We start from the raw sequence: 13,416 nt of genomic DNA, 5'->3' as shown, positions 1-13,416 counted from the left end.
ATGCTGCTTCAACACTAACCGTTGTTACTGAAACCACGCCTTATTCTTTGCGTGCACATTTGGGCGGCATTATGCAAATATTTCCACATAGTGAGGTAGATCTTAACTTTGATAAAGAATAGCTCTTTGGTTTTGAGACTTTAGTCTTTGCAACTTCAGTGATCTTATCTATGCACAATCAGCTTGTAACACTCCAAAGAGAAAGGAAAACTGGAAATCGCATCATATGACCCCTTTAAGAAACTGAAGAAAACATGACAACATGAGCTGATGCTCACAGGTTTAATGTATCAGTACACTGGAATGATTTAGTCAAAGGGACAGTCCTAGAAATAGGCTTTAGTTAAAACCAACTGAAAAACTTAATTACATACATTCATGTAAGTAAAAAATATGTTGTTATATTGTTATATAGAATGTTATAGAAATATTACAAATGTATAGACAAATTGAATGAATAAACAGTATGGGAAAATTTGTTATATAAATAAAAACATAATATTAACTACACTACTGCTCAAAGGGGTTTGGTAAGATTAATGTTCACCCAGGCAGCATTTATTTGCTCAAAAATACAGTAAAAACAGTAATAATGTGAAATATTATTTCAAATTAAAAGAACTGATTTCTATTTTAATATATTTTAAAATGTAATTTATTCATGTGATGACAAAGCTGCATTTTCAGCAGCTATTATGCCAGAATTCAGTGTCATATAATATCACATGAAATCATAAATGCTGTTTAATATTTTTGTAAACCATTATAGATATTTTTCAGGATTGCTTGATGAATGAAAAAAGTTCAAAAGTACAACATTGTATCCAAAATAAAACAATAAAAAATTTAATTAAAAAGATTAAAATAAAATATTTTGTAAAATTCTAAATATTTTTTAAACTTTTGCTAATACAAATTTAATAGTTTCTTTCAAACACTTTGGAATGGTAATGTAGAAAGATATATTTATACATAGAAATATATACTTCGAATTTTATACATGGAAAAACAATATATTTAATTGAATAAAAAATAATAAATATTAGTTTTTTTTTCTTTTCCAGAGCAATTTAAAATTTCCAACCCTTTTAAACCATTTCAAAAGGCACGGTATTTTATTCTCCCTCTTGTGATATTTTTTTGTTTTATGCACATATGTGGATATACTGTACCTTGGTTATGTGAGGAAGGGTGGTGGGGGATTCCATGTGTCCCAGCTGTCCAGAAGTGTTGCAGCCCCAGGAGAACACCTGCCATATACACACACACACACACACACACACACACACACACATATTACAGGACGAATTATACTAATACAGACTCACCGCTCAAGAGAACAGCCACGGATGTGCAGGTGAAGTGTGTCACCTGTGATTGGGCAGTCAGAGCGAGAGAGTGATGAGCACCTGCAGCCACCCTCAACACCTCTTTACCATTCAGACTCTTTACATAGACAGGCTGCGGTCTGAAAAGAAAGAGAAAGAAATCACCACATTATGTTCCTCTGTAATGCACCTAATGAGTCTGTCCTCATTTTAGCAGAGCACATTATAATTTAAAGCCCTGGAATCTTATGTAACTCATGAGCGGTTAGGGAAGAGAGGACTGGGCCGCTCTGTTGACGGGAGGATTCTGACCTGGAAAGGAGGTCTCCATGTCCAAGTTGCCCTTCCTGGCCACGTCCCCAGCTCCACACTTCTGTCTGCAAAGAAGGCAGGTGGGCATCGGCCTCAGGAATGCCTCCTGGAGTGAGCGGGATGGCCCGTGCACGGGGGCGGCTCGTTCGCCGCAAAAGACGCGGAGACACTGAGAGAACGGGAACAAGAGAATAAACAACACAAAAACACATTCAAAGAAATTTGGAACATCAATAACTAGAGGCCGAACACAGTCCACATCTAAACTAAGACACAAAATGACAGATCATAAGAAACTGCAACTCAAGGCAGTTTGTCCCTCATTGAATATGCATTAGTTAAGTTCTGCCATATAAACACAAACAAACAGCATAGGGAAAATTCACATGAATCATTTAACAGCACAGACGCAGACCCACAAAATTCTCTTAACTCTGCAAAACACACACATATATACACAGTATGGCCAGGTGCATACACAAACAAAACACACACAGACTGCTGCCGTGCTGAGTTATGTTCCAGCCCCACTGGGGTCCATCTGTCACATAGGTGGGGGTGAGGAGATGGGAAAAGGTGTGTGTTGCAGGTAGCTGGCCACCATTGTCTTCTCTAGCCTGTGCATCAAGCTTCAGCTGATTTATGAACTCAGACAAACACACCAGGCTGAGGTATCCTGGAGTCTCATGAGCAGAGAGACCTCAAAAAGTCCTCGCATCACAATCTCTAACGCAGCAAACTAAATGTAAATCATTTTAAACGCATGCAAATCACTAGAGCAGAAAGTTTCTGACACACTAGAGACTTGAACTTGTTTTGATTACGTAAATTAAAAGAGGGAAATATCATGTATCTACAACCTGTTTGTCAACTAAAAACCAGAAGGACTACTTTTCACAGTGTTATATCACTTGACTTATATTCATATTTCTCCCCAAACACAAGCAAAACCCTAAGAAATTGTATTTTAAACTATTAAAATGAAGGGTTTTTTTGCAGTTTTTTCATTTAGAATTTTTTTTCTTGACTATTATACACATTTTCACCCAAAATCAATGATTACTGTCATGTGAAAAAATATTCTAAAAAAACAATATATATATGTATATATATACAGTATGTATATATATATATATATATATATGTGTATGTATGTATGTATGTATGTATATATATAGTCAAGAGGAAAATGAGAAACAAGAGACCAAAAAATGCAGATGAGCTGAAGGCCACTGTCAAAGAAACCTGGGCTTCCATACCACCTCAGCAGTGCCACAAACTGATCACCTCCATGCCACGCTGAATTGAGGCAGTAATTAAAGCAAAAGGAGCCCCTACCAAGTATTGAGTACATGTACAGTAAATGAACATACTTTCCAGAAGGCCAACAATTCACTAAAAATGTTTATTTTATTGGTCTTATGAAGTATTCTAATTTGTTGAGATAGTGAATTGGTGGGTTTTTGTTAAATGTGAGCCAAAATCATCACAATTAAAAGAACCAAAGACTTAAACTACTTCAGTCTGTGTGCATTGAATTTATTTAATACACGAGTTTCAGAATCTGAGTTGAATTACTGAAATAAATGAACTTTTCCACAACATTCTAATTTATTGAGATGCACCTGTATACCCGAGATCAAAATTTTTAATTTGTCTTCAACCATTTACACTACCATTCAAAATTTGTAACTGATTACAATTACATTAAATAAAAAAGTAAAAAGTAATTTATTACTGTGATGGCAAAGCCATTACTCCAGTCTTCAGTGTCACGTGATCCTTCAGAAATCATTCTAATATGCTGATTTCGTGCTCAAGAAACATTTCTGATTATTACCAATATTAAAAGCCGCTTAATATTTTTTGTGGAAACCTGTGATACACATTTTACAGGATGTTTTGATGAATAGAAATTTCAAACGGGATTCATTTAAAATAGAAATAACAAATTTGTAACCTCTTTGTAACATTAAGCATTTCGGTTACACCTTACTTTAAGGTGTCCTTGCTACAGTGTAATTATACAATTAGGTACTGAGTAATATTCTTTATAACAACATGTACTTACTATAGGGTTAGGATATTGGTTTGTTTTAGCATTAGTTGAATGTAATTATAGACATAATTTGCTGTTATTGCCATGATAAGTACATGTAACAAGGACACCGTAAAAGTGTTACCAAAATTTCTGTTCTTACTGACCACAGACTTTTGAATGGAAGAGTAAATTGCAAGATATTCAAATAAATTTCAAGAAATTGTTATACCGCCTTTCATTTATTCTAAATTCAATTAAAACACATTTTGTATTACTGATTTAGAGTATTACTATGGTTTTAATATAGATAACCACCACTGACAATGAGAATTACAAAAACAACTGTAAAATAAAAAACCTAAAGTGATGTAAAGTAACACGTCCGGGTGCATTACAGTTTGAGCTGAAATTTAGACATGTGTCTGTGAGATTCACCCATAAAATCTACCTCTAAATCTAAAACTTTTTACAACTGCAACTACACAAAAATACCTTCAGTTGTTGAGCTGGATGCCGACTCCTTCACCTCAAACTCTGCAATGTCTGTAACCATGGCAACAGCAATATATGGGAAACCTGTCCACAAGTGCCATCGGCAGAAATTTGAAGAGCCATGGCAATACAACCATTACCATTAACAAACACATTACAGTAAGCAAAAATTGGCCAGGCAGTGATTTGCAGGGTTTTTAAGTCTCAACACACTGCACAGGATTATGATTAAACTGCACATATTCAGCTAATAAAAGAATACATTCATAGCAATCATTCCTCTGGTCAGACTCTCTACACTCAGATGATTAAAAAAGCAGACCATTTTCTTTAAATATTTATGAAATTTGTCACAAAAAGGAATGGAGTTGTTAGTTATTCATAGCCTCTGCAGCAGAAACACCAAGCATGCAATCAATGAGCTGATGGATGAGAGAGGCAAAACTTTGCAAGACGCTCATCACCTAGTCCATGCTAATGAAAACTCAAGTGTAGACACACATGCCCATGCGGACTTACGGAGACTGGGTGTAAGAGAAGGAGAATGTGTGTACCCTGAGAGAGCAGGCCAGGCAGGGACAGGCGACGGCTGAGCTCCGCCTCCTCCTCTCGGATGTCCCCCAGGCTGGAGCTTTTCTTCCCCTGTATGGGCTCCTCCTGACGGAGTCTCTCCTCTACTCGCTCACGGCCCTCTCCTGGAACCTGGAGCACAAAATAATTTGGTCAAACACATCACAGCTGGATCATTACTTTTCAGTCTCTTCCCAATAAAAGTGCTAAGAGTGAAAATGACATAGAAAATGTATTGGTTTGATGCTTAAGCAGATGTAATAAACATGTAAACAAATTGTATAAAAACTGAAAAACTACATTTACCCAGTAACCAATCACTTTTCTCAGAGAGAGAGCTTCGTATGTGGACACTACACGTTCCCCCACTGCAGAGGCACAGGACACCACCAAGTTGTTTAATGCGGAGCCCATTGGAGTCACAGACTGGGCAACCGGGATCAAGGGGTCAGAGGTGAAACGATCAGCACGGTCACTGGACAGCTATGATACGAAAGATATGAGAACTAGAATTGTGCATTTAGAAGCAATTAAACAGTTTGATCTGTGATGGCTTGGAATAGTCAACTAGTTGGATAGTGATGTCAGGATTGTGATTTTAACTAAATAAACAAAAATCTAGATATTTTTAACTATAATATTTGGGTTACACTTTACTTGAAGGGGTGTGCATAAGACTGACATGACACCTTCATAATCATGACATGACACCTACATAATTATGACATGACACATATCATGAATATGAAGGTTTTTTATGCATGTTTATGACAACTGTCATTAAGTGTCATTTGCTCAGTTATGTCATTTTTAGTGCAAAGCTGACATTGTTTGAGATGTCTTTGTTATGGGCTATGGTTAGGGGTAAGGGTAGGGGTAGGGTTAGGTCAAATAATGTCATATTTGCATTAAAAATGACATAACTGAGCGAATGACACTTAATGACAGTTGTCATAAACATGCATAAAACCTCCTTCATATTCATGACATGTGTCATGTCATGATTATGAAGGTGTCATGTCAGTCTTATGCACACCCCTTCAAGTAAAGTGTTACCAATATTTGTTACAGGGGAAGCTGTCAATTTCTCAAACAGGGTTTTAGCATGTTAACGAGCTAACAGTTAACTGTTTACATTAAATTTGGATACAGATATACAAATATATACACTACTGTTCAAAAATTAATTTTATATATTATACCTTTATTCTGTGAAGATGCATTAAATATTTAATCTAAATAAATAAAAAATACAAAAAAAAAAACTCAGTTTAGTCCTGTAAACGCTACGACTGAATTTAGGCATAATAGCATACACTGCCGTTCAGTGTTTGGGGTCAATAAGATTTTTTTTTTTAAGTCAAAAATGCATTAAATTGATTCCTAATGAGAGTAAAGGTGTTGATAATGTTACAAAACCTGTTGTTTTGATCTTTCTATTCATTAAGGAACACTGAAAAAATGTATCATTGTTTTTCAAAAATATTAAGCAGCACAAGCATTTTTAACTGGAACAGTAATAATATTAGAAGAAATGTTTTTCAGAACCAAAACAGCATATTAGAATGCTTTCTGAAGAATCATGTGACACTGAAAAATGGCGTAATTACTGCTGAAAATATTTATTTGAAATTGTAATAAATCATATTTCACAATATTACCCTTTTTACTGTATTTTTTATCAAATAATTGCTGATCTTAGTTTTTGGTGTTTTATTATTAATATATTTAGACTCAATAGTATTTAATTTTAATACTGGTCTTTTATCAGTTATTGGCCATAACATGAAATTATTTATCAGCCAGAATTGTAATACTGTTACAGGTTTAATACCTCTAACAATTTTATAAAGTGAAAAAGTTCCAACTAAATATATAGAAAAGCTACAATTCATGTATATAAATCCAACAAAACTGGTGTTCATATATCAGCTTAATGCTTGCTGGACATTGTGTTTAAGACTAACCTGAGCAGAATGAAGCGTGCTGGGAGTCTTGGTGGTGTGCTCTGCCAGGGCATGATCAGAAAGTCTCTTAAGGTAGGCCTTCACTGCCTGCTCATCGGGATATGGGGAGGACTTCCCCCCTGTGGCTCTACAGCTGTCCGGCTCAGGGGTGTTGGTCTCTGAGGCTTCGACACAAACCTCTCCATTTGTGGCTGGAGCTTCAGGCTCTGCCGAGTATTCTATGGCTGGTTCTACATGTTCTTGGCTAGATGCAGGAACCTGATTTTGGGGTTCAGAGGCAGGTATGCTCTCAGGAGGAGGAGCAAATTCAGGGTTGGTGCTGTAGGTGGGTGATTTTGGGATCTGAGCTGGCATGGATGGGCCAGGTTCTGTAGGAGACCTCTGATCTGGGCTGCCCTCTAATGCAGACTTGGCCTCACCGCTGTCTAGCTCAACACCTAGCGGACAGTGATGGCCGTCAGAGATAATAACGTGGTCCTCTTTGTCTGTCATAGTGTACAGCAGCTGATGGCACTGACCGCACTTGTCTTGTTTCCGAGGCTCTTGTGGAGGGGGAAGACAACGCACCAGAACCAGGCTGTGAGCAGCTCCACAGGCCACCTGCAACACATGCCTTCCAGCAAGGTGCTCTACCTTTTGGGGCTTCCAGACAGGAAATGTTGAAGTGTTCAGGCCCAGCTGGCACCCGCTACCCCAAGCCCAGACTTCATGCTTGGCTGAAAGAGCCAGAGTGTGCTGATCCCCACACGCCACCTCCAGGATCGGCACCGTCTGAGGGGGAGTGGCCACTGAGTTGAGCACACCCACAGGGGTGGGGTTAGGGATAACAGAGAGTCCTGATAGGCCACACTGGCCGTGAGCATTTTCTCCCCACATGTGCACTCCTCCATCTTCTGTCACGACTCCACTGTGGGCGGAGCCAGCAGTCACAAAAACAACACGTTGTTCGCTAAGAACCGCCTCCAAAACAGGCTCAGTCACTACTGATGATGTTTGGTTCTGTTTCCACGGCAGATCGCCAAAGCTATAGACGTGTCCCCCTAAATATAGTATATAAATTGTGACATTTCTGGATTGCAATAATAATGAAAAATGTATGAGATACAATAGTCAATAGTCTTTTCACAACCTTCTGTTTAAAGCAATGGTTTTCCACCAAGGGGCCCGTGCCAACTAGGGGAGATTAGTACACTTCCAAGTGGGCCACGGGATGACTTAATTATTTCAATTAATTATATTAAAATAATATAACTTAATTAACCCAAAATCAAGATGTATACTGAAATCATATTTCTTTTTTCCCTCTCAAAAATGATTGTTTTTATTCAAGAATGTACAATTCTTGCACTTAGTTAGTTAATTAAATATTTCTAATCTCCAAGTTTCTGTTCATAAAAAAAAGTTTTAAAACAAGCTGCTTTGTCATACCTTGAAGGGATAGTTCACCCAAAGATGAAAATTCTGTCATTAATTACTCACCCTCATGTCATTCCAAACCCTTAAGACCTTTGTTCATCTTTGGAACACAAATGAAGATATTTTTGATTAAATCCAAGAGCTTTCTAACCCTGCATAGACAGCAACACAACTGACACGTTCAAGGCCCAGAAATGTAGTAAGGACATCGTTAAAATAGTCCATGTGACATCAGTGGTTCAACCGTTATGTTATGTTATGAAGCTGCGAGAATACGTTTTGTGTGCAAAGAAACAAAAAAAAAACTTTATTCAACAATTTCTTCTTGGAACAACATTTCTGCAGATGAAGTTCTATCATTTCAATAGTAATCCATCACTGGGTTTAAGTTGGTCACATAGATTTGTTTATTACGAGCATACGCAGCAGTTTTGTCATCTACCATATTAAATGCTTGCGTGTTTTAAAGTGATTGGCTGTCGACATTTTTATCATTCATCAACTAAAAATAAGCATTCTGAAACACTGCAACAATATTGTTCCTCTGTGTAGTTATCTTTATTAGTTGTGTTGTTGACTTGCATATCTCACAGAATTAGAACAATTATTAAAACTTTTTATTACAATTACAACAATTATTAAAAGGCCTATATGGAGGCAGTCTTAAAGGTCACATATTTTACACCTTTCTGGAGTTTTATTTTAGGTTTTGATGTCCTTAAGAATATATATTTGAAGAATATCTCAATATATTTTTACAGCGCCTTTCTCATGAGCTCTGCTGAGAACAGGTCGATTTTGGCCTGTCTAATTAATATTCATGAGCCTCTCTTCTGATTGGCCTGTTGTTTTCTGAGTGACGCACGGCCAGGCCAACCACAGGTAACTAGGGTCAGCAACGTCACAGCGCTAGCTGGAGGCAGCAAAACAAAGGGGAAACTGGAGGCGGCCCATTCAAACCAGCGCAGATTCGGCTACATAAGGAGCTTAAAATATCATCTTATTGTGATGTTTGGTGCCAGAATCGACATAATACAGCCTTAAATTAGAAATTTGATCGCATATCTGCTGCCACTGCCAGACAAAAAAAACGACAACAGCTGTGGTTAAACGTGATAAAACAAGCAGACTGGACAGAAATGATCATCAAAAATGCTCATGCTTGCAGCGCATACTTCTTATCAGAAAAGGTTCAATAAAGTATTGTCTTTTGTTGTTATGGGCACGTTTACTGATTATGTTTCTTGCATCTCACGAGTCATGACTATGTCCTGTATGAAATAATGTCTGTGTGCATGTGTGTAAAACAACAAACTGACAATTTATATATAATCATTTGTAATTGTATATACATTGTTGTGATTAATTGTGGCTGGAACAATAATGTAGCTGTAAAAATAGTTGCCTGCTGAAATTGAAATGTATATACATCTTCATCATGACTAGAAAGACACACGTTAGATGCGATCCACCTCATAGTAACAATCCTGTCAGATCGTCCATCCTTTGAGTGAGAGTGTAACGTTACAGGTCGGCTGATCTGGTTTCGTGGTTAAAGTTAACCTTTTCGACATGTTTCCGTGTTGTCGTTGCTCAGCAATAGCATGGATGCGATGCTGTCTGGGGGTTTGAGTGGGACGGTGGGCGGTGCTCGGGGTGGTGACTGAAGGCGGTGACTGTGTAGTTCTGACGTCAACTTTTTACGGAAGTCACAACGGTTCGTGAAAAATCACAGCTACTTTTTTGCAGGCTGTGTGCATTTAACTGTGGACTGACTGTTTTGAAACTTATATGGTAGTTAAATAGCCCCTAGACCTCAGTTATCGTGAAAAAAGCCAGGAAAGTTCAGTTTTGACAATATGGGACCTTTAAGAGTCAAAAAGTATGAAAATCACTGTGAACATGAAACATTTTCAGCAGTTTTCTCGTGAAACAAATATCCAACAACACAAAATAAATACTTGTTGTGTAGGCTGCCGGGTCACATTCACCCTTGAGAGCACTTCCATGTATGCAAATGTTATTGATCCCATCTCGATTATTTTTCATTTTAGGATAATTTGCCTAAAAATAAATTGCAAACGTAAAATGTCATTTAAAGTTAAACAGGTTTTGGAATGACATGAGAGTGAGTAATCGATGAGTAGTTATTTATGGGGGTGATCTATCCTCTTAAATCACTGTGCTACTTTTCTAAGACTTATCACAGCTGATGATGTCAGCTTGGCAAGGCAGATCATGTTATTACAGGGGCGGACTTACCCATTAGGCAAAGGTAAGTGACTGCCTTGGGCCCCTAAAAGCCAAGGGCCCCCTAAAATGCTTTTCATATAGGAGATGCGCATTAAGCGCTGACACGCGAACAGTTGCCGATTACGGTGTTTATTACCATGACAACCGTCTGAACTGAACGTGCTCTTTGTGTATCCTGCTTGAAGGAGATGAAAATAGGATGCATCTGAAGCTGTAATTAAATATTGAGAAACAGTGTGTATTATGGTTATAATTGTTTTAAATGCCGCTTACTCATTTATGAGAAAGTATAGAGGACGCAGTTACTTTTTTATTTGATATAATCTTTAGGTGTGTAAATGTTTAGGTGTGCCTTTTCATTATTTTTTCAGTTTTATTTAAATTTGTAGTTAAAATAACAAAAAATAAATGTATTTTAAAGTTTAGAATTAGACAGTCTTTGCACACAGGCTTATGCTGATAACTCATCAGTGGACTTTCCACATCAATATAGGTTATATTTTTTCCACACTTTTCTCATTCTATATTTCTGTCTTTGCACACAGGCTTATGCTGATAACTCATCAGTGGACTTTCCACATCAATATAGGTTATATTTTTTCCACACTTTTCTCATTCTATATTTCTGACGTTCCAAAAGCGCCTCCTACTGGCAGAGAATGAATGTTCATTTTCAATAATCCAGTCTGTAGTTTTTGTTCAAGGCGAAAATCCACCCACATAACCCGGTTTTATAGCAATTTATACGTCTGACGCTCAATTTTGAGGTTTATCATTTTATAATTTATTTTGTTTTTGTGAAAACCTATATCTCAACTGTAACTCCGTTGCTATTTCGTGGTCTGCAACGTGAAAGAAAGCCATTATAACATGTACATGAAAAATGTAGAAACATTGGACACAACTATGGGGCACCATTGTGCAGCAGCAAGCATCACACAAAAAAACGAACCTCAAGGTTGATCTAGGGAAATGTGTGCAAATGTATAGGGCCCCATTCCTATATTTTGTCTAGGGCCCCCAATTCACTAAATCCGCCCCTGTTAATAAGCACAATAAGACCATGTAAATAGCATCCACTTTGATGTTGACTTTAACCTGTTAACAAAGAGCTCATCGAATACTAGTTTTTTTGATTCTACAGAGTTGCCCAGCCAAATTTGCATGTGTGAATAATAAATGTATTACCCTCTACTAGCAGAACGCCATGTCTAGCTCCCAGGGCAGCCTGGAGCACTGGCCGGGAGAGCAGCACCCTCTCTGGTGTGGTGCTGTAAGAATATCCCCTCCAGGTGTGGAGAAGTCCCCTCTCTCCAGAACCGTCCTCCTCACCACACCTACAAACACAGTGATGAATACACTCTTAGAAATAGTCATGAGACAAAAAAAACTAAGCAATGTACAAATGCTGCATTGTTCAGCATTGCTGGCAGTCTGTCTTTGAACACACTCACCTTATCTGCTTCTCCATCTCTAAACGTTCCCCATCACAGCTGTTGCGCTTGTCACTGTGGATGATTGTCCTGTGAGGGAACAGGTGATGCATGATTTCAGATTCTGAACGACAACAAAGGGTTCAACAATGACTCGTACGTTTAATCTCATTTTCATGAGACAATACTTCACAGAACTAGTCATGAAGTGATGTAATTCTGAGCATTTCTGTACCTAGGCTACATTTATTTTTAGTTGTAAAATAAGAAAATGAAATGTTTTCGAGTCCAGAATTTGTGTCAAGCAAAGAGTCCTGACAAAGACTGACAGTGTAAACACACATTGATCAGGGCCAAAGGTGATGCAGAGCTGTGATGAAATCATCAGCTGAACTAATAAACAACAGATCTGGAATACTGTCTAATAAATTCCCAAAATGCATATTAATAACTCCTTTCCTGAGTTGTTAATTAAAATACAAGCTGTCAAGCAGGTTTCGTTGGTCATAAATAAATGACATGCATTTAAGCAAAAGGAAAACACATTATGGTTCACGTATCAGATACAATATTCTGATTGATTACATTAGCGATCTAATAATATGAAACTACACGTCTGATGAGATTAAAGCACATCAAATGTAGAATTACATCCACGTCGACAGATGGGGATCATGTTAAATAACTGATGAATGAAAAATACCACGGTAAAGTCTCTAGAAGACAGAAATATTTCGAATTTTCACTCTATTCTCTGCTTTAATATCACTCAAGCTAATAAATATGGTGCTTCGTTCATTCTTACCTCGATATGTCAGATTAAAGATCTCAGACAGACAGAAAGCGGATGACTCTTGGCCTAATATATCTTGTCAGCTTTTGAAACACCTAATCAGAAATGTAAAATAAGGCAGTGAGGAGAGCAGACATACAGCAGAGCGAAGCTCATGATGATTATGATGATGATAAATAATCGGATGTGTTGTTGTGGTGCTGTTGTGAGCGCTTCAACGGACGGAGAATCAGGAGGGACAAACACGAAAGAGTATTTACGCTTTCGCTTTTTCTACTAGGGCTGGTAGAGATGAGTTGGTTGACAGAAATGTTGAGCTGGTAAGCTAAATATGTTCTAGCTTACTAGTCCATATAAACTGTAAATTGAATTGCAGATTAATGATAGTAACTTAAATCCTGCCGTTGTCGTGTCGATAGAGCAATTGTTGTCTATCTATGTAACGTTAGGCTATTTTCTTAGCGAACGCAGTAAGCTAAATTACAAGTAAAATTATTACAAATCAGCATTTCACCCTGTCAGGATTTATTCTGCGATCATGATTATTCTTCTAAATATCTTAACAGTTAATTTATTATATAGGCTATATAACATAATTTTATAATTAAAGTATGTACAGTAGTGCGAATAATTTTTATGAGATTTGTTTTATACGCGAATAAAGTCAACTAATACATTTCAACTTTAAAAAAACAAACAAATTCACCTTTAAATATATCACTAGGCGACTATATAGACACTTTGCGACGATATAAACAATAAAGCAGTTGAGATTTGCTTTATATAGTATATTTGTCTATTTGTTTTGGGT

At 37.3% G+C, this 13,416-nt stretch overlaps 1 protein-coding gene across 3 annotated transcripts in view; it reads right to left on the bottom strand.

Moving 5' to 3' along the window:
- LOC107581351 (alsin-like) overlaps positions 1-12,815 on the bottom strand; it is a 34,181-nt gene extending 21,366 nt beyond the window's left edge. For 2 of the 3 annotated variants that reach the window (XM_016266876.1, XM_016266877.1), the window contains exons 1-10: positions 12,618-12,815; positions 11,834-11,902; positions 11,568-11,716; positions 6,711-7,750; positions 5,050-5,226; positions 4,728-4,875; positions 4,174-4,257; positions 1,641-1,809; positions 1,372-1,468; positions 1,173-1,250 (exon numbers count right to left, since the gene is read on the bottom strand). In XM_016266876.1, coding sequence (XP_016122362.1) covers positions 1,173-1,250; positions 1,372-1,468; positions 1,641-1,809; positions 4,174-4,257; positions 4,728-4,875; positions 5,050-5,226; positions 6,711-7,750; positions 11,568-11,716; positions 11,834-11,850 — 1,959 coding nt within the window. In that variant the 5' untranslated portion in view covers positions 11,851-11,902; positions 12,618-12,815. The remainder of the gene's footprint in view (positions 1-1,172; positions 1,251-1,371; positions 1,469-1,640; positions 1,810-4,173; positions 4,258-4,727; positions 4,876-5,049; positions 5,227-6,710; positions 7,751-11,567; positions 11,717-11,833; positions 11,903-12,617) is intronic. The other variant, XM_016266878.1, reaches the window with a different exon arrangement.
- Positions 12,816-13,416: the final 601 nt, after the last annotated feature.

Source organism: Sinocyclocheilus grahami, unplaced genomic scaffold (genome assembly GCF_001515645.1).
Source record: "Sinocyclocheilus grahami isolate Dianchi unplaced genomic scaffold, SAMN03320097.WGS_v1.1 scaffold34.1, whole genome shotgun sequence".
NCBI classification, from domain to species: Eukaryota; Metazoa; Chordata; class Actinopteri; order Cypriniformes; family Cyprinidae; genus Sinocyclocheilus; species Sinocyclocheilus grahami.
The sequence above is the reverse complement of the archived record's forward strand: the minus strand, read 5'-3'. Positions and strand labels throughout refer to the sequence as shown.